Source organism: Aricia agestis, chromosome 3, assembly GCF_905147365.1.
Source record: "Aricia agestis chromosome 3, ilAriAges1.1, whole genome shotgun sequence".
In the NCBI taxonomy this organism is placed as follows: Eukaryota; Metazoa; Arthropoda; class Insecta; order Lepidoptera; family Lycaenidae; genus Aricia; species Aricia agestis.
This window is the reverse complement of record NC_056408.1, coordinates 12,161,266-12,183,805: the sequence shown is the minus strand read 5'-3', so window position 1 is coordinate 12,183,805 and position 22,540 is coordinate 12,161,266. Positions and strand designations below refer to the sequence as shown.

Below are 22,540 nucleotides of genomic sequence, written 5' to 3'. Positions count from 1 at the left end.
GTAGGGACAGGCCATTGGTTTCCTTATTCATTGGGACAGGCTATGCCGTACAAAATGACAGCTATTTTTTGTGCCGATTTGAAGCGCCGCGGTGCGCGTACTGTGAACTAATTACATAGAAAATTGCAACCGCCATTTGCAATTTTCTTTTTTTTTTATGAAATAAGGGGGCAAACGAGCAAACGGGTCACCTGATGGAAAGCAACTACCGTCGCCCATGGACACTCGCAGCATCAGAAGAGCTGCAGGTGCGTTGCCGGCCTTTTAAGAGGGAATAGGATAATAGGGGAGGGTAGGGATGGGAAGGGAAGGAAATAGGGGAGAGTAAGGAAGGGAATAGGGTAGGGGATTGGGCCTCCGGTAAACTCACTCACTCGGCGAAACACAGCGCAAGCGCTGTTTCACGCTGGTTTTCTGTGAGAACGTGGTATTTCTCCGGTCGAGCCGGCCCATTCGTGCCGAAGCATGGCTCTCCCACGTGTGACCAAAATAGTAGTTCCAAGTACACTCACTACTGCTTTTACATAGCAATCAGCGCCAATATGGCGACTTTCAAATAGGAACATTTTATTGATAGTGATCGCCTGTCTAGTGTATTATTATAGAGGTTCAAGTACAAAAATGAATTATAAAATCTACACTTTAGGGTTAGTCGCCCCCTTAATATACTGTGTTGAAAATGTTCAATACCAGTATACTAACTATAAAGGAACGGCTTCGCAGTATACTAAAATGACGTCACACTCTGCAGTGGTTGCAGTACATAACGGAACATAGCCACAGACCACAGTTCGACAAGGCAACTAGCCGTGTTCGTTTCGTTTTTCAATGCATATTGCGCATGCGCAAAGTTAAAAATTGGTGTCAGTGTGAGTGTCATTTTCTAAAATACCTACCTGTCAAATTTTCTAAAATCTGACAGAAATTGATGATATTTTAGAATATGACACTCACACTGACACACAAAAAAGCCGCGCATGCGTAGTTGAAAAATGAAACGAACACAGCTTTTAATTGAATGTGTCAAAGTCAGTCAATGTGCGCTACTGGTAAAAAGGCCCATTTATTGCAGGACTGCCGTGCAGTCCTGCCGGGAATGGGCCTCTTAAAGGAGAACTGTCAAAAATTACCGGAAGGGAAAAATCCATATTTCTCCAAAACTTTTACATAATAAATAAAATTTTGTATTCGACCTGAAAGCCTATTAAATAAGGTATATTTCAAGCCTTTTTCCTGATCCGCTGTATCGATATTTTACCTACAATAAAATAATTTTCATTTTTAGGTTTTTATTTTTTTTATCCTAAACCAAACAAAACGCGCAATCGAAAATATCGACAAATTAAAGGTATACAAGTATTCTATACACACAAAAAAAAATCACCCGTTCGGCCTAGTGTGTTTAGACACTTATATTATGACGTGAATTTTAAGTAAGTGCCATAAATACCTCTTTAAAATTAGGTTTTCAAGAACTAAAAAGCAATGTTAGCGGAAAATAAGAAAAGTCAAGTAACAGTAAATCATTTATTTCAAATATTATTTTATAACATAAGAGCTATTCAACATGCATTATTTTAAAAATATATAATCATAATACATTTATGAATAAGTAATAAAATTCAATGTTATTGTTATTTTTCTTAAAATCATTTCGAGATTTTACAAATATTTTAGTCTTAAGATTTAACACACTTTATTTAAACATATTATCAAAGTGTTCTCAACATATAAACTTAATAGCAAATCCCTTAATCTACTAGAAGTCAAATCCAGTGTTTTTGATTCTGACAAATCCTAAGTAATAATATGAGATAATAACAAAGCATCAAAGCCATCGAGCATTTGTCATGGTATAAGCTTTCGCTACACCTACGTTCATAGATTACGTGATGGTTCATAGCCACCAATCTTTGAACAAAGATTTATTAAAAAGCGAATGCACTTCTTCCAAAACGTGATCTATTTAACTGCCTTTCTTTTGGGCTACCGCGGACATGAACGCCTCTCTAAGCTTTTTAGTCATATCCTCTAATAGTTCCGCGCGTACTCTGAGTTTTTTGTTCCTCTCTTCCAACTCGTCGGCGAGTTGTTCCATTTGTAGTTCTTTGAGCTTTCTGTTCATCCTCGATCGCTTTGATGCTTCGTTATTTTTATCTCTCAACTCTCTATATTTCATTTCGTGTGTGGACACGGTGGAGGAGTTCTCGCTGACCGTGGACACGGTGCTCTCGCGCCTCTTGGGCGGTCTCCCCCGACGCGCCTTAGGGAGCTGCTGCGAGCCCTCTAGGACGCGTATCATGTCCTGTATAGGTATGCTAGGCTTTCTTCTCTTGTATTTACGAGGGGACGCTTCTGTGTACGGCGTATAAGACTCGTCGGAGTCCTCGCTGGTGAGACGACGCCTCTTCCTCTTGATCTTCACATCCTCGTCTGTATCGATGTGATGTTCACTTTTTGGTGTAAACGGTGGAGATTCGACCGAAGGAGAATTGACTATGGACGTGCTTTCGACGGAAACATCTTGGACTGGTGAGTTCTCCTGTAAAGAAATAAAAACAAACATTTCATAATTTTTACTATTTTAACTTTAAGGTAGAGTTTACTCTCCCTTAAAGTTAGTACTCATTTTTAAATGAGAAATTAGAATAATACCTACCACGCTTAACAACGGACATTTTTCTTTTTCCAATTGTTCAACGCAGCTAAGTACTTCGGGCGTACTAATAATATCCCCAGGCCAAGGTTGTGATCTCGCAGCCACGTTGACGGACAACCCTCCCCCGAGTCTCTCTTTACTCTCCCGTGTGTGATGACCCCCTGAATCCATCTCGTTGATGACATACTCCGTTAAGAAGAAGTCATTCGGTTCCACGTCTTGTGGAGTGACCGTTACGAGTTTTGCATCCAGGGAGTCGTCCTGGTCGATGAATGGTTGTGTGTGATTTGTGTAGTTCATGTCGTACGTGTTCTGACAATCGGGCCCCGAGGTTTGCCACGGGTCCATATTATTATTGACTATGTTTTCGGACGCAATGTCTTTTATGACCACAGGCAAATTGCTTATGTCTAAGAATTGTTCTTGAAAAGGTATTTTGTTATTAGTGTATGTGTTTTGTGTGTTGTAGGGGTTGGTGGGTAAGTTTATGATGTCGTCGATGTTGGGTGACAACGGGTCGATGTAACCCTGATTGTATGTAGCCTGGGCCGACATACTTGCGTCCAAAACATCCCAACCCTGGGGTGAGAAATGTGTGTGCTGTGTGTCAGTGTTGAGTGTCCTCTCCTCATTTATTTTAAGATCTGTAAAAAAATAAACTGGTTAAGTAGAAATCGCCATATACACGCTTAACAAAATTTTTAAGTCATCTTAGATGTATTTTGTTCGATTGTTGAGTATTTAAATGCGAAAAAAACTATTTTAACAGAAAAAAGTGGAATAGTATCTTAATCTACGCCAAGTCTTACCAATGGACTGTAGTGCTTCTTGCTCGACAGGCGGGCACCATTGAACAAGATCTTGGAAGAACTCGCAATCCTCGTGAAACATTTCGCTCTTGAACTCTTGTTCCGATTTGATAAATTCCTGAAATTACAAAAGACACGTTAGTTTCCCTGTCTGGAGCAAGACGGTAGCTATACTTAGGTAAAAAATGCAATAAATAAGATGACTATTATACTACTCACGGTTCTGCTGACCCCGCTTACCTCGGAAAAGCTGGTCGTGGCCATTGGTGATGGTGGTGTTGACTCGGTACTTTGGTCGGTAACTACTCCGCTTAGGCCGTTCACCTGTTGATTCTTTTCGGACTTTAAGCGATCTATCTCTACCACTTTCAATAAACTTTGAGTCTTGAGACTCGTTTGCGAAAAAACCATGTCTTTCGCTGTTTGAGTTGAACTGATTTCCAACAACGTCTCCGCGACAGGGGCAGACGGTGATCTTTTGAGCAACCATTTTGTATAGAACTACAAACAGAAATGATACGACGTAACATAACGTGAATATTCAAATGACGTGATGCTTTCTAAAATGTTTGTGCGAATGAAGAAATTAAAAAAGAAAATGTATATGGGATAATAAAGCAGAAAGTGAATTGTTGCGTATAGATATTTATATCATGTATTGGCCCCAATTTTTTGCTCTCAGATTAACAGAAGTCGACTCGAGTATCGTTTAGTTGTTATCGCTACGTGTGAGATTCCTACGATAATTTTATCTATCACGAAGAAATGTGTTTTAAACTAACAAAAAAATTGTAAACAAATGTTATAAAATGCCTGTGGTAATAATATGGAAGGTTTATATTAGGTAGTAATTTGATGTAAGTAGGTATATTTGCATGTAGAATGAGAAAAATATTATAAGGAAAAGAAAGAGGAGATAAATATATAAAATGCAAGTTATATTTAAGTGTAATATAATATTAGAAATATGAATTTGATGATATTATAAGCGTTTTTTTATTACTATTTAATATGCTAGTTAAAAATCAATTCAGAAATGCCTAATTTTTAAATTATCTCCCACGAGTATCAGAAAATTTTATAGTAATTGAATTTGAGAAAAATAGTCTAAAATTAAATATATTCCGAATGCTCTTTCTAAATGTTAAGTATAATAGAGAGGTTTGTGTTGCGTCGTAGGAACTTCTAGTCGATGTCGATGTTGCGCTCTTGTGCGATCCTGTAACACACAAAATTGATTAGGGGAACAAACCGCCGAAGCGGTGTTACTTACTTTTTTGAACTCTTCTTGAGTTCCTAAGGAAATTGTAACCCTTTAGGCTCGCAACCAAGAAACTCTCACAGGTGTAGACCTGAAACAATGGAAACAACGATTAAGTTACGTCTGCTAATGAACGTCTAGAATAATCCATAGATGAGAAATATATTATAATAAATAATATTTTACTCTTTAATGCTTATTAAATAACAACTGAGTTTTAATTTATTTAAAACTTAGTTAATTTTTTATATGTAAGTATATGTGACATACTTTTAATTTTAAAAGTATTCATAAACATAGGTTCAAGGTAACACAAAAATCGACACGTGGACTCGGTCACTAGACATAATAGAGAAATATTTTATTGGACTGGAGACCGCCAAGGTCTTTAAAAGCGTCGGTATTATTGAAATAGATGATATTTACACGCAGTATTTTTCCATGACAAGATAATATTTACATACATACTTTTTAAAATAACATTTATGGTAAACAAAATATACATTTTCATTCAGATACATGCATTAGTTTCAGCAACAATAATATTATTGAACAAGCACAGAAAGTCAGTAAATATTTAGGTAATAATTGTTTTAGTATCATGATTCATGATCGTGACGCCCGCGCCTCCATCAAATAAGGATTATAATTGAACATTTGAAAAAGTGTAGGACATAATAATATAATAAATTCTTAATCCATCTTAAGGATAAGAAGTATAGCCACTCACGCCTGCTGATAACCTGCTAGAAGTTATTAAATAGCCACGTTGTCGACGGGCCCGCAGTGTACCCTATGTGATAACTCGAACGCTCCACACACGACTAACAATATTATTCAGATTCGAAATGAAAACGCGACCAAGAAATTACAAAACCGTAAAGAAGGTCATATCATTGATAAGTAGCTCAAAGTTAAAAAATGTTTAAAGCATCAAAATGGCATACTTGTTTGCCTTCGACTTTTACTTCCCCCTACCAAAAAATGTGAAGTTAATGTAGGCGGTTCACAAGGCCACTGATGACGTATACAGAGTAGTAAATCGATATGAAAGTAGGTATTGCTTAATATTCAATGTAATATTCCATCAATTGACCTTTGAGCCCACTGCCCATCAAATAGATTAGAACAAACACGACACAACAAACATTAAACAACTGAATAAAATTAAGAAAACAGGACTCAATATGATAATCAACATAAGTGTAGATGCTATTAAGAACTACCGTTGCAATACCAAGAAATTAAAGAAAATCATGTTCGATAAAATCTATTACGCCTCAGAAAATACCTATATTCTCCGAGATCTAAACAAGTTTCAACATGCTAGCGACTCACACAATGCGCATTTTTAGAGTGTGTATCTAGTGGAGGCAAAATTCATACGAAAGCAAGAATTAGGAGTTAAACATAGTCCGACGTTTCACTAATCAAGAAAAGTTTATGAACTTACCCAAAAATGATTTCTGTTTTGAAGATCCCAGTCTTATAAAACGTAAGTCACTCTTTAAAATATATGAAAAAGTAGTAACTTCTGCGATCAAAGGACGCTGTTAACACGTTCTCTTGTTCCTTTACTTGATTAAACGTATTAAAAGTTTTCAAGGGAAACACTCAGGGAAAGTTAGCATGCGCACGCTCGATGTGAGCTCAGAAAATGTTGTGCAATATTCACAGCCGTGGCTCGTAGCAGTGCCTCGGTTTTCCCAAGCCCCTCCACAGTGCGATCTAATAATATCTACAGCGGAACGCTATTGGAGCTCGCGTATGACGTTGAAATTCCAACCAATGAGAGAGCAGAGATTACGGTAGTCACAAGACCCACACTTACTATCTATAGATAGAATAACTACATGTTTTTGTCGACGCGGAGTAGGTCGGCCCGACTCGCCGGTATCTGCGAGTTTCACCGGGGATTTTACGTAGACGATAATATACAAACAATACAATATAGAGAAGCCGGCAGTTTTAGCTGCAATGCGAACTGACTCATTTTTCGATAATAAAACAACAAGATAACAAGTAGCCTGTGGCAAAAAATTAATCCAAATGAAACAAAACTACACATTTCTGCAGTAAGAGAAATACTTAAGTACATACTTATTTCTTATTAGGTATCAAAGTTGAAACAGAATAAAATCTCTAAGTCTCAAGTGCATTAAACTTAAAAGAAAGACAATCTATAATTAAAATGTAGAAAATAATGTCTACGATTATTTTTTAGTCATTATTTTACATTTTTACAAATTTGTACAGGAAGAATATTTTAATGAAATGCAACAATATGATAAGTACTTAATAATAACGTTCACACAATACTGTACTTTCGTCCTTCGTTACCTATTTTTTGTCGTTAGTTACGTATTTTTTGAAAAGAACTCTAAACTTTTAAAAGAGCATTCGAAAATTGAACTAGGGACATGATCGACCTTCTATATTAAACTGCTAGTACCTGCTTATACACCGTGCAGTAACTGTGCAAGTCAATTCTTGTTTCAACTTGCCGGTTTCAGCAGTCATCAGTCTATTTTTCCATTCTGTTTGTGCAGAGTGCAGACTAATAATTTTGGTAACCCTTTAGGGTAAGATAGTGACGAAAAATTGTTTTAAAACTGAATTCAACAGACTGAGAACGAGTGCACATGAAGATGAAGTCAATACTCAAAATGGACCATTTTGCAAAAAAAATTAAAAACTTAAATCTAGTGTTCTACAAGGTAGCACAACATAGTTAATCCAATACTGTTGTAACTTGTATATCTAATAAAATATCAATTACTATGGAGTCCACAGCCAGTTATAAATGATCTGGATAAATTAATATACAATTTGGTTTAAATCACGAGTTTCACGAGTCACGACAAAGACAATATCACCAAACATAATATCATTAGTGGTGACTTACTAAATAACATCCATTTCGACATTTTTGTTGTTGTTGAGTACAAACGCCTCTATTTTTAATTATACTATGTCTATTCAAGGTTTCAAAGTTTACACGTGTTATCTTGTTATTGCTGTGTTGTGTAAGTATATTAAAAAAAGTCAAATTTTGTGTTTTCTTCCCAAAAAATTAATATTCAGAAATGAATATATTTTTTTTGTAAATTTTTATACTTTATAGGCTTCAGGAGTTATAGCTTTATAGGTTTATAGCCTTTTGGATGTTTTCAAACGAATAAGAATGTTTCCTCTTCTAATAATTTATTGTCTCCATTAGATAAGAACGTAATTATTATAAATTTCGCATTTGACCTCTCACGTTTTTATATTTTCGTGGAAATAAATAGCGAATGACCAAATGCTGAATAGAGTACAAATTTAAATTCGTAATTATGTCATTGTCATCGTCAAGCATAATTTATGTTCAAAAGACCTTTAAGTTATGAGTTATGACTCATGTGCTCTCTCGCATTTGAAGTTCAATACACTTTACTATTTCAGATTAACATGTGACGTCATATTATAATGGATCAGCCATAAACCTATAATGCTATAATATATTAAGTCTATAGGATCAGCAATCAGCATTGATATAATTGAGATATTATGATTCTGTCATGTTTTTGTTGTGTCATTGAAAAACTGTAGCGTCATAATATTATGTGGGTAGGTATAGTCAGGTATAGTGGTATTAATTATATTGACCATAGTACATAGTTCTATTGTCATGCTCATTGTAGACCTTGTTGCCTGCTGTCGTTATTTAACGTACTGGTGCTAAAAATATGGTGACTTTTAAATTCGTAACCTAGAAAATGTGAGTAAACTTAAAATTCGTTTGAAGAACGACGAATATAGTGCTTCAACTCCCAAGCGGTCACATTCAACCGCGATAACAATAGATTTCCACGAATCCACGATGAAATAGAATCAGTTGAGCGCTTCAAAGGATTTTCGAAATACAACAAGAAATTTTAACAATAAAAGCTACAAGTAGTAGCTATAAAGTATTTAAAGTAGAACTCAAGGGTCACCACATCCACATGATGTGCATACATACGCACGTTGTGTATTGTGGTCAAACTTTCAAGCAAATAGCTACAAGAACCTTGAATTTTCTAAAACAGAAGCAACGTGCACCTGAATCTGAAATTCTGAACCAAGACGTACTCAGAGACAGGTGGAAAACATCAACAGTGGATAGAATGGACAACAGATAGTGTTTTTTTTAAATAAAATGCAAACGAGCAAACGGGTCACCTGATGGGAAGCAACTACCGCCGCCCATGGACACCCGCAACATCAGAAGAACTGCAGGTCGTATAGGTCCGGAAATACTGCTGGTGACAGTTCGTCCCAGAGTTTTACAGTGCGTGGCAGAAAGTTATGCGAAAAACGCACGGTGGAAGTCTGCCACTCATCAAGGTAATGACGATGATATATTTTTCGCGTGGGGCGATGGCCAAAAGTTGCAGGAGGTATGATTCCGAACAATGCCTCAGAGCACTCCCCCGTGATACAACCAATAGAGAATGCAGAGTGAAGCTACATCTCGGCGTAATTCCAAGGGATCCAAGCTGTTTGAATTCTTTGAAACACTATGGCAGTCAACAATTCGAGCGGCCCCTCGTTGGATACGATCCAGAGGGAGCAGTTGAGAACAATATTCCATATGAGGCCGAACCTGCGCCTTGTAGAATTTTTCTTCAATTAATCATTAACCCCAAAATATGCAGTAGTCAGCAATACAACGTCCCAATTCTCACTTACTGGTTACCAATTAAAATGTGTGGAAAGACACCTTATAAACCATAAGATTCATTAAGCATAGATTGCAATATTAATCATGCAAACCAGGAAATTCAAAGCAATTAACATAATGATAAAATGATGACACGGGCATGCGATGTAGTGATAAATGTGCACCATAATTATTATTATTCATCAGAATAACCAAACAAGCCCACTATTATATAAGTACATATTTAAGTACATAATAACTTAGACACAATGTTACGTCATTGGCGACCTTCAGCCAACTTCCACAGGTGGGGATTATCATTATCAACCACAAGGAGATAAGTTTTGTGATGTTTGAGTATAATATGTATGAATAAAAATCGATGAACGATAAAATATTATGTATTAGGTACCTACTACTCTTATTATTGATTCATCATCAGGCATCATCTCATATTTCGACAGTAGCAAAGCCGCTAAGATTTTTCCTGACTGCAGTCATCTATGATATCTAAATATCTTTAAACGGGCAATTCTTGTATATATATAATATCCATACTAATATTATAAATGCGAAAGTATCTCTGTCTGTCTGTCTGTCTGTCTGTCTGTCTTGCTTTCACACCAAAACTACTGAACCGATTGCAATGAAATTTTGTATACAGTTATTCTAGAGTCTGAGAAAGGACATAGGCTACATTTTGATGTGGGAAAATATCTTATTTCCATGAAAATTTCGATGAAAATGAATTCGCATTGCGCGTGGCCAGCGCTCATCCCGGGGGTCCTGGGTTCGAGTCCCGCAGGCGGAACAAAAAGTTTTCAATTTTCCTGGGTCTTGGATGTGTATTAAAATAAAATTTCAAAAATCTTAAACATATTTTATGTATAATATTATAAAAAATCCAGAAATATATCGATGGAATGAACATTTTAGTTCTAATACGATTCAACAGATGGCGTTTTATTTTTTACTTTATTGTAACATAGAACTAATCATACTTATTAGTTAGTATGTTTTTGTTTATAGTTTTTAATACGTTAGAATATTATCTATACTAATATTATAAATGCGAAAGTATCTCTGTCTGTCTGTCTGTCTGTCTCGCTTTCACGCCAAAACTACTGAACCGATAGTAATGAAATTTTGTACACAGATAGTCTAAAGCCTGAGAAAGGACATAGGCTACTTTTTAACTGGAAAAAGGGGTTGTAAGGGGGTGAAAATGCGTAAATTTGGTCAAATTAACTTAGTTCCAAAAACTTAAAACAGATGGCGCCAAGAGTCCCCTAGATCGCGCTATTGCTTGCTCATACGTATTTCTATAAGAGGTGGTACCATATTGAGCTAGATTTTTCGATTCTTTCGATTGTTATACACGTTATTAACTAATAACTCACCTACCAACTTAGACATCAAATTCAAAAACAACAGCGCCAAAACTACTGAACCGATTGTAATGAAATTTTGTACACAGATAGTCTAAAGCCTGAGAAAGGACATAGGCTACTTTTTAACTGGAAAAAGGGGTTGTAAGGGGGTGAAAATGCGTAAATTTGGTCAAATTAACTTAGTTCCAAAAACTTAAAACAGATGGCGCCAAGAGTCCCCTAGATCGCGCTATTGCTTGCTCATACGTATTTCTATAAGAGGTGGTACCATATTGAGCTAGATTTTTCGATTCTTTCGATTGTTATACACGTTATTAACTAATAACTCACCTACCAACTTAGACATCAAATTCAAAAACAACAGCGCCAAAACTACTGAACCGATTGTAATGAAATTTTGTACACAGATAGTCTAAAGCTTGAGAAAGGACATAGGCTACTTTTTAACTGGAAAAAGGGGTTGTAAGGGGGTGAAAATGCGTAAATTTGGTTAAATTAACTTAGTTCCAAAAAACTCAAAACAGATGGCGCCAAGAGTCCCCTAGATCGCGCTATTGCTTGCTCATGCGTATTTCTATAAGAGGTGGTACCATGTTGAGGTAGGTTTTACGATTCTTTCGATTGTTATACACGTTAATATTAACTAACTAGCTGTTGCCCGCGACTTCGTCCGCGTGGTCTTTAGTTTATAGCGCGCGGTGTGAACAAAATTTGTGTCAAATTTAAAAACTTTTTAAAACCCTGGTAAGTGTTACCCCTCTTAGGGCCGCGTTACACCGGAATGGCAGCGCTGAAAGTGCTCGCCTCGCCGCTGCCATTCCGGTGTAGCGCGGCCCTTTATTAATCAAAATACCCAAAAACAGCTGTGCAGTGTGCACATAATCTATACTAATATTATAAATGCGAAAGTATCTTTGTCTGTCTGTCTGTCTGTCAGTCTCGCTTTCACGCCAAACGCCAAAAGTATCTCTGTCTGTCTGTCTGTCTGTCAGTCTCGCTTTCACGCCAAACGCCAAAACTACCGAACCGATGGTAATGAAATTTTGTATACAGATAGTCTAAAGCCTGAGAAAGGACATAGGCTACTTTTTTACTGGAAAAAAGAGTTGTAAGGGGGTGAAAATGCGTAAATTTGTTCAAATTAAGTTAGTTCCAACAATTCATAATAGATGGCGCCGTGCGTCTTCTACATCGCGCTGACGCTTGCTCAAAAGTCTTCCTATAAGACGTGGTATCATCTTACATTTAAGTTTCGATTTTTTTCGATTGTTATATCTATTCTACGGTATTAAATAACTCAGTACTTTATCTGTGCAGTGACGTAACCTTAAATCTATCAATGATAAATAGTTTATGGGTAAAGTTGTGTAATCGGAGGGCTAAATAAGCTTTAAAATTTGGCATAAAATATAAAGTTTAATATAAAAAAATGAAATACTTATTGTGTGCACACTGCACAGCTGTATTGATTTAAGGGGTACCAGGGTTTTTTTATAAAAGCTTTTGACACCAATTTTGTTGACATCGAGCGCTATAAAGTACTATAAACTGAAGTCCACGCGGACGAAGTCGCGGGCAACAGCTAGTCTATACTAATATTATAAATGCGAAAGTATCTCTGTCTGTCTGTCTGTCTGTCTGTCTGTCTGTCTGTCTGTCTGTCTGTCTGTCTCGCTTTCACGCCAAAACTACTGAACCGATTGCAATGAAATTTTGTACACAGTTATTCTAGAGTCTGAGAAAGGACATAGGCTACATTTTGATGTGGGAAAATATCTTATTTCCATGAAAATATCGATGAAAATTACTTCGCATTGCGCGTGGCCAGCGCTCATCCCGGGGGTCCTGGGTTCGAGTCCCGCAGGCGGAACAAAAAGTTTTCAATGTTCCTGGGTCTTGGATGTGTATTAAAATAATATTTCAAAAATCTTAAATATATTTTATGTATAATATTATAAAAAATCCAGAAATATATCGACGCGATGCAATGAACATTTTAGTTCTAATACGATTCAACAGATGGCGCTTTTTTTTTACTTCGTTGTAACATAGAACTAATCATACTTATTAGTTATTATGTTTTTGTTTATAGTTTTTAATACGTTAGAATATTATGTTTAATAATATTATCACTTGCTATAATAATAATCAATCTATCTGATCTTATAGAACTCCTACTGCATTTCTAAGGAGTTCGAGTGTGTTGTGTTGGCCTATATTCCATCCAGAAAATATTTTTACATTTTAATTCTAATATATGAAAACAGATGGCGCTTTATTTTTTACTTCATTATTATAACAGAACTAATCATACCTACTTTATTATATATTATTGTTTTTATTCATAACTAGCTGTTGCCCGCGACTTCGTCCGCGTGGACTTTAGTTTATAGTGCGCGGTGTCAACAAAATTTGTGTCAAATTTAAAAACTTTTTAAAACCCTGGTAAGTGGTACCCCTCTTAGGGCCGCGCAGCGCGCTACACCGGAATGGCAGCGCTGAAAGTGCTCGCCTCGCCGCTGCCATTCCGGTGTAGCGCGGCCCTTAATTAATCAAAATACCCAAAAACAGCTGTGCAGTGTGCACATAATCTGTACTAATATTATGAATGCGAAAGTATCTCTGTCTGTCTGTCTGTCTGTCAGTCTCGCTTTCACGCCAAACGCCAAAACTACCGAACCGATTGTAATGAAATTTTGTATACTGATAGTCTAAAGCCTGAGAAAGGACACAGGCTACTTTTTTACTGGAAAAAACGGTTGTAAGGGTCGTAAATTTGTTCAAAAAATTCATAATGGCGTTCATATGGCGCCGTGCGTCTTCTACATGGCGCTGACGCTTGCTCAAAAGTCTTTCTATAAGAGGTGGTATCATCTTACATTTAAGTCTCGATTTTTTTCGATTGTTATATCTATTCTACGGTATTAAATAACTCAGTACTTTATCTGTGCAGGCAGTGACGTAACCTTAAGACCAAATTTCACCAACGACTGTTAAAGTTAATGCTCGAATTAGTATCACGTTAGCTGTTTCGTTTTTCATATGAATGAAAGAGAAGACAGGATATTTTAACAAGCTGTTAACACTAACAGACGTTGGTGAAATTGGGGCTAAACCTATCAATGATAAATAGTTTATGGGTAAAGTTGTGTAATTGGGGGGCTAAATAAGCTTTAAAATTTGGCATAATATATAAAGTTTAACATACAAAAATGAAGTACTTATTGTTTGCACACTGCACAGCTGTATTGATTTAAGGGGTACCAGGGTTTTTTTATAAAAGCTTTTGACACCAATTTTGTTGACATCGCGCGCTATAAACTGAAGTCCACGCGGACGAAGTCGCGGGCAACAGCTAGTGTATATTATATAATTGGAATCTCGGAATCGGCTCCAACGATTTTCATGAAATTTAGTATATAATAGGGGGTTCCGGGGGCGATAAATCGATCTAGCTAGGAATCATTTTTAGAAATTGTCATTTTATTCGTGTTTTATCGAATACCGAGCAAAGCTCGGTCAAGTAGCTAACGTATTATTAATACGCGAGCGAAAAACTTTGGACTTCTTTTTACGAAAAATGCGGAAACGACGTAGGAGCATGAAATTTCGCACAGTTGTAGTTTATATGGAGAAGGAGTGCATCGAGCTTAGGGATTGCAATCCGGATTCTTCGAAAGACTTCGAAATTTGAAAAATCCGGATAATCCGTTTTTTTTGGCCTATGAAAATTCCGGATTTTCGGTTTTTTCGAATAAGTATTAAGTAGATAATATTATGAAAAATAAGCTTTTACGTAATATAAAATTAATTTAAATATGTATATCATGTAATATCTGTAGGGTATGTTATTCGAATATTCGAATACTCTTTTTATTCGAATATTCGACGATTTTATTATTCGAATATTCGGCAAATTATTTTTCGAATAATTCGAATAGTAAAAATATTTTTTATTTTAGTTTAAAATGCTATCAAAATAAAATTAACATGGAATAAGAACATATTTAAGTTTATTTCAGAAAAATAATATTATTTATGAATATTCTACATCTTTAATGATATAATAATATATAAATCTGTCTGTGTAGTCTAACTAATGAGTATACGACCATTCATCGTCGCCGTTGACTATGTTTCAGACGTTATTTTGCCTAAAGACATGAAGATATAAACTCCTTTCAGTCATAGATTTCAGTAGGTATCGTCAGTAATGATCGCCCACGATCTGTATCCATTGACTTCTTTCAAACTTTCTCAAATTTTTTGTCTACCGTGATAACTATACAGTGTGTAACCAAAATAAGTAATAATACTTTAAGGTGTGTACGTGTTCCTTGTAGAGAGTTGACTGTGAAAGTAGCAGCTCTGAAAGACGAAATTTTTTTTGTCACTTTTGTATGGGCAAGGGCCCGAGCGTCATACAATTTTCATCACATAAAATTTTCCCCATACAAAAGTGAAAAACAAATTTTGGTCTTCCAGCGCTGCTACTTTCACGGTGAACTCTCTACAAGGAACACGTATACACCCTAAAGTATTATCACTTATTTTTGTTACACCCTGTATATCGCGGGCTTTAACCCATCAATCCCTTAGCGGCACCCGGCTGTCGCATAACGATTGAACTGCGATTCCCACGATCGAGGTATTACGCCAGAAGGGTGTATATGGAACAAACTCCATTTTTAAGAAGGGAATAGATGTAAGTGCAATATTGAGAGTTTTAAAATATGTAGTTAAAATACAAAAGATCATTTTTTATACGCCCTTCTCGCTTGAAGCTCGCGATATGTGATCTATGATTCGACAAGTTGATGAAAATTTGCTATTCAATAGCTTTACCGCGGCAGTCCTCGACTAATAATTGAAACATTTAGTACAGTATCAAAAAATGTCGATGGCTCCTTAATATCATGTTATTGGCGTTATCAAACTTCAAGTTACTAAAGTCACCAGCTCTAGGATTGTTTCACCCTCCCCCTGGGCTTTATTGCAATTTTTTTCTTTTTTGTGGTGTTTGTTTTCTAGTGGCCCTTTTTTATAATTTCGAGCCACGTTGACACAGATGAAGCCGACTAGGTGAACCAGGTAAACATGGATCAAAAATATCAAAAAGACGGGTGAGCTGGCTTAGTAATACTTAGTATTGATGAACAGATATTATTACATCGAATATCATAATTCATATTATTATTAAATTTCAACTGCTGCCTAGCAAAACTAAGCATGAGAAAAGTAAAAGGTGCTACGATCGAAAACGGTTTACACTTTACAGCCTTTCCTTTTATTGCCTAGCTGTAACCTTAAAATATACATTTTTAAAATGTTTAACAACAAAAATTAACTATGTCATTTACAAAGATTGATGTTGATTAAAGTAAAAATAAGGATTGCTTACTTCATAGTATTAACAAAATAGGTTGTACATCGTTGTTCGAAGCTTTTTGTTACTTTTATTCAGAATTTTCAGAATTTTTCAAATTTTTTGAATTATTCGAATAATATTCGAATTATTCGAAAACTTTTGTATAATATTCGAATTATTCGAATAGTAAATTTGTCGAATAATAACATTCCCTAAATATCTGACATACAAATTCACATTTGTTTAAAGGCGCTATCACAACTTTGCGTGCGGTCTACACGTACCAAAGTCAAAATTTTGTATGTCTTACATTCCATTGTGTAGTTATTTGGTGGTTGTAATTACATTTCTTTACATTTTTTCATTTTATCAGGGCGAGCGAAGCGAGCCCCTGTATATCCCATAATCTGTACATTTTGTGGTACACTTTACGGAAAAAACTATCACGCCTACTATAGCTAGGCTTCTGGAATTTTCACAGATTGTGTATATCTGTTGCCGCTATAACAACAAATACTGAAAACTAAATAAAATTAATATTTAAGGGGTGGCTCCCATACAAGAAACGTGATTTTTTCGCTCTATATCAGTAATGGCAAGAGGTAGGCAGTCACTAGGCACTTGAATTTTTCGCTCATTATTTTGTCATAATTATGTGTACTTTAATATTTCTAATATTAAAATAAAATAAAAAATTTAGGGGGGCTCCCATTTTCAGCCTATTTTTGCTCTGTATTGGTACGGAACCCTTCGTGCGCGAGTTCGACTCGCACTTGGCCGATTTTTTTATTAAATCTGAAATAGTCAATACTTTAAACGGGGAGCCAAAAGAAGAAGATAATTTTTAAGGTCGAATTTCGACCATTGGGCGATCTTTAGTATTCATAGTTCTTCAAAGCTAAACTTGACTTGAATCTTTTGTTACAAAATATGTTATAATAAAGTTTAAACATTGACTTGAATCTTTTGGTACAAATTAATATGTTATAATAAAGTTTAAACATTGATTAGTAACTCAATACGAGTAGATGCTAATCGTGGCGCTAGAGATGATAAAATATCACGATTCAAGCATGCTGCATGATAAGCAAAAATTATTTTTGTCGCTTGTTGTTTCTATGTAAATATTATGTACTTATTGTACTCTACCTCCGTAATATCAACTAAGCCGTTTGCAACGAATTTACTTTTAAAGGGCGATCAGGAAATATTATGGCATCTTCGAAAATTGTTTTGTATCGCTAAGAAATAATATGCTACATGCGATGCCTTTTACTAAAAAAATCTGTACAGTTTCGTAAACGACCCTTATCATAGTACTAGACGTTCCGCGCGGCTTCGCCCGCGTAAATTAGACATTTCACAGACAAATTAGTCCTCAAAATCGTACCCTATGATCTTCACCTGGTCTGCTTCTTATCTGTGCCAAATAACACAGATAAGAAGCAGACCAGGTGAAAAATTGCTCCAGTAGTTCGTGAGATAAGCTCTTTCAAATAATTTCCCCCGTTTTTTCCACATTTTCCTCTATTTCTTCGCTCCTATTAGTCTTAGCGTGATAAAATATAGCCTACAGCCTTCCTAGACAAATTGGCTATTTAACACTGAAATAATTTTTCAAATCGGACCAGTAGTTCCCCCCCTCCCCCCCCCCCCCAGATCATGTTGACGTCGCTACTAAGTATCTTATCTAGTACTTAATTGGTTTAATGTAAATATATTACTTTTAAATTCTAATAAAACAAAATGTTAAGCAAGTGCAAACCAATTTGCAATTAAATGATGAGATAAAATTAAATTAAGAAATTAAAAAAAACCCCCGCCAAACAACTTTAAAAAGTAATGAAATAATATGTTTTACTGACTTTAAGTTTAAATAATTCCTAAGTGTAAAGTGATATTTTAGTCCATAATTGTTGTCACGGTGTGTCGGGGGACCGCCAACAGTGTCTTTTGCATCTTGTATCGCCATGTCACTGATTGTCTCGATACTATAATGTTTTGTGAAATCAAACATCTACATTATCGGTCCCCCGACACACCTTGACAACAATTATTGACTAAAATATCACTTAACACTTAGGAATTATTTAAACTTAAAGTCAGTAAAATATATTATTTCATTACTTTTTAAAGTTGTTTGGCGGGGTTTTTTTAAATTTCTTAATTTAATTTTTTTTCATGCTTTTTAAACTTGTGTTGGTTATAGTGCAAAATAATTCCTATCAACAGGATCATATTATATCCCAATGAATACCATCTAGGAATGTCCTTTTGGATGAGGCCGTCACGCGTCAATATGAGTCCAAACATGAAACCTCCACTTTGGGTTCATATGGAGCTCGGCTCCTAAAGAATCCAGGTGATGCTGCAGCAGCAGCAGCATGCAAAAAATTATTGGTTATCTACGTCTTACTAGTTGTCGCAATTCAAATGAGCCCAAACACGAAACCGTTGCTCTAAGTTGGTGAGGAGTTGGGTATCCTATTGATTACCAAGTGATGCTGCAGCACCAGGTCAACTTTCTATGAACTTTCTACGAACTAGAATGCAATAAAGCCCACCAAACGACTGCAAGTTGCTAATCGGCCCTCCACGAACCAGATAAACCGCGATTTTTCAGCACGGAGCAGGCTGATGATGATGAACTATAGCTAAGAACACTCTCAATGAAGTCAGCTTTCAAACAAAAAAAACTAGATCAAAATCGGTCCACCCGTTTGGATGCTACGATGCTACAGACAGACAGACAGACAGACAGACCGACAGACAGACACGTCAAACTTATAACACCCCTCTTTTTTGTCGGGGGTTAAAAATGAATCTTGTTGACACTACTGTGTTTTTAGGAGATTGTAAACTGCAGTGGGGTCCGCATATTGCCAAACTGGCCGATAAGCTCAGTTCCGCAGCATATGCATAATATACACTTGTTTTGTTCGATAAAATTTAGCATGGACAAGCGCCACGTCGTGGGACAATGGACATTATACTCGTATTTTACGGAGCATTGACACCTACTTTGAGGAAAATGCGTAGACCCAAGCTTGTGGATATTCCACTTCACAAAATTTCTCGACTTTTACATATTATGTTTCCGCCTTGTTGGTGAAAGTTCTCATTATAATAATTATTATTAACTAGATGTTCCGCGCGTCTTCGCCCGCGTAATTTAGGAATTTCACGGAACCGTACATTTTTCCGCAAAAAATAGCCTATGTCCCTACACGTGGTCCATTCTTCATGTGTGCCAAATAACATAAAAATAGCTCCAGTAGTTCTTAAGATACAGGGGCGGATCTACTATAAGGCTTTTTGGGCTGCAGCCCCGCGAATACAGAGGGCCCCCAACCGAACTGAAACCAATAGACGATATTGTCAATAATAATAAATTATAAGCAAAAACTTTTTGAGAAAAAGCTTTTATTTAAATACTTACATAAAAAAGAAGAAAATAAATTTCCCCTTAAAAATTCTAACTATTCAGTTATAACCTCAATATATTATACAATTTGCATTATAATAAAAGCTTGTCGCGTGATTTGTTAATAATATTATAAACTGATATAAGTAATATATTTTATTACTAGCTGTTGCCCGCAACTTTGTCCGCGTGAATGTATGTTATTATAATCGAGATTTAGAAAATTGAACACCCATCTACGACTATTTTAGTTGGATCTATATTACACACGAAATTGTTAATTTACATGTCACCGTTTTTAGGGTTCCGTACCCAAAGGGTAAAAACGGGACCCTATTACTAAGACTCCGTTGTCTATGTCCAGGCTGTATCTCAAGAACCGTTATAGCTAGAGTTCTGAAATGTTTACAGATTGTGTATATTTATTGCCGCTATCACAGAAAATACTGAAAATAAAATAAAATAAATATTTAAGGGGGGCTCCCATACAACAAACATAATTTTTTTGGCCTTTTTTGCTCGATATCAATAATGACAACAGGCAGGCAGTTGAAATTTTCACAGAATTCTTTATGTGTACTTTAATAATTAATAATAAAATTAGAATAGGATTAAAATTTAAGGGGGGCTCCCATACAAAAACACAACTTTTGGCCTATTTTCTCTATAACGGTACGGAGCCCTTCGTGCGCGAGCCCGACTCGCACTTGGCCGATTTTATTGTAAACATGGTATCAAATTCGGGCAATCTATACAACAAAAAAAGAATTTTGAAAATCTGACCACAAACAGCGCAGTAAACATTAACTCCTCCTTTTATGAAAGTCGGTTAAAAAAGTATTTAAGATGTAAGGTATCATCATGCCAAATTTAATTGAAATCGGTCCAACGGATTCAGAGATTAGCCTGTACAAACAGACAAACAGACAGAGAAACAAAGATTTCAAAAACAGTTAAAATGTGTTCTACTACTCTTCTTACATGCCCCTGACTCGATTTTTTAAGTTTATTTTCAACGTACAAAAATTTTACCTCTACGATTTTATTATAAGTATAGATATAGATTTTATTAAAGTACTTAATTAAATATTGACAGATTGATAAGTCTCGCAACAAGCTTTTATTATAATGCAAATTGTATAATATATTGAGGTTATAACTGAATAGTTAGAATTTTTAAGGGGAAATTTATTTTCTTCTTTTTTATGTCAGTATTTAAATAAAAGCTTTTTCTCAAAAAGTTTTTTTGCTTATAATTTATTTTTTGTTTTTTAGTTAAATCTCTGACTAGATTTCTTAAGTCTGCTTGATTGTAGTTTGTTTTGTTTCAAGAATTTGTTAAAATCTGATAAACTGAACTTAAGTCTTTAAGAAATCGTACTATCTAAATTTTACGACTAAAAAATGAAATATCACTTAACAAAAATGACCGGATTGAACCAGGCATTTTCTAATGCCTGACTGATTTTGACTTGACATAACAAGACACGACACGACACGTCATGACACGACACGACACGACTCTCAATGAGCCTTTTTGTTTGATACCCATATCGCAGAAGTGCTTTAAAAATAACTATATTCCCCTATCTTAGATGAGCCGTCATATTGGATGTAGAATAACATTACATTCGTTTCCGAGTTACTATCAGTGAGCCCTTTCATTTGATACCCATATTGCAGAAGTGCATTAAAATAACTGTATCCCCCTACCTTGAATGAGACGCCATATTGGATGTCGAATGACATTACATTCGTTTCGAAGTTACTCTCAATGAGCCCTTTCATTTGATACCCATATTGCAGAAGTGCATTAAAAATAACTATACCTCTATCTTGGATGAGCCGCCATATTGGATGTAGTATGACATTACATTAGTTTTCGAGTTACTCTCAAAAAGCCCTTTCATTTAATATCCATATTGTAGAACTGCATAGGAAATAACTATTTCACCATCTTGGATGGTCGGCCATATTGGATTTAGAGTGATGTCACATACAATATCATGTATTGTCATCCAAACTTAACGTGCCTGCAAAATTTCAGCTCGATCGGTTAAATATATCTACTTCAAAATTGAATTCCAAGATTCCACCCGAACATACATACTTACATACACACAGAGCAAGTTAAATAAAAGCTTTTAAAAATTATCTAGAATTTTAAAAAATCCGATCATAAGGTTGGCGCATTATCTAAATGCCGTAGACGAACATTTAGTGAATGAGTGCATTCAGTTAAAATCTTACTTACTGCAGTCTAAGACAGAGTCTTACACCTCTTGCAGTGAAATTTTTTGGCTAATTTATGAAAAGAAACTTGTTGATGTTTTCCCAAACTGCTATACCATTATTTAAAGATCTTTTAACGACGCCGTCACTAGCACACGGGGAGCAGAGCGTTCTTTCTCCAGGATGTCGTATATAGAAAACAAATACAGGACAACAATGTCATCAATAATTATCAGTTCTTTTGATAAATTTCGATTTAACAAAGGACCTACCACGGAGCTCATACGAAGAGGAGCTGGCCTAAGCAACTGTGCACTGTGATTTTCAACTAGGTCCTGACGTCATCATTGTGGGCGGGGCTTAAGGGCCGGGACACAAAAACACGGCACGACGTCGTACGGTGCCGTACGGCGCCGTGTCGGACGCGCGTCGTAAAAAACCACGGCACGGCGCCGTACGGCGTCGTACGACGTCGTTCCGAAGAAACTCATCTTGAATTTCTACGTGAGTTTCTACGGCTCGACGTCGTACGACGCCGTACGGCGCCGTGCCGTGGTTTTTTACGACGCGCGTCCGACACGGCGCCGTACGGCACCGTACGACGCCGTACGACGTCGTGCCGTGTTTTTGTGTCCCGGCTCTAAGTCAATACACTTTCAGCGTTTGTCAGGTGCACACGTAACGAGACTCCCAATAAATTGGTGTTTTCTAC

The 22,540-nt window shown here is 36.1% G+C and overlaps 1 protein-coding gene across 4 annotated transcripts; it reads right to left on the bottom strand.

Moving 5' to 3' along the window:
* Window positions 1-1,790: 1,790 nt before the first annotated feature.
* On the bottom strand, window positions 1,791-6,410 carry LOC121725410. 4 transcript variants are annotated; one of them, XM_042112378.1, is made up of 6 exons: window positions 6,183-6,410; window positions 4,742-4,820; window positions 3,709-3,969; window positions 3,469-3,586; window positions 2,660-3,303; window positions 1,791-2,545 (listed from the first exon to the last, which is right to left on the bottom strand). In XM_042112378.1, the coding sequence occupies exons 3-6, from the start codon at window positions 3,877-3,879 to the stop codon at window positions 1,967-1,969; spliced, it is 1,512 nt and encodes a 503-aa protein (XP_041968312.1). In that variant the 5' UTR covers window positions 3,880-3,969; window positions 4,742-4,820; window positions 6,183-6,410; the 3' UTR covers window positions 1,791-1,966. The 4 variants fall into 4 exon arrangements, with proteins under 4 accessions (XP_041968312.1, XP_041968313.1, XP_041968314.1 ...); XM_042112379.1 differs by having other exon boundaries at window positions 1,791-2,542; XM_042112380.1 differs by having other exon boundaries at window positions 1,791-2,539.
* Between the last annotated feature and the right edge of the window lie 16,130 nt (window positions 6,411-22,540).

Coding starts and splice junctions, on each gene's coding strand:
- LOC121725410 (XM_042112378.1), bottom strand. CDS start 3,879: ATGGTTTTTTCGCAAACGAGTCTCAAGACTCAAAGTTTATTGAAAGTG. Junction 3,587..3,708: donor CCACGACCAGCTTTTCCGAG/GTAAGCGGGGTC, acceptor TTGTAATTTCAG/GAATTTATCAAATCGGAACA. Junction 3,304..3,468: donor AGAAGCACTACAGTCCATTG/GTAAGACTTGGC, acceptor ATTTTTTTACAG/ATCTTAAAATAAATGAGGAG.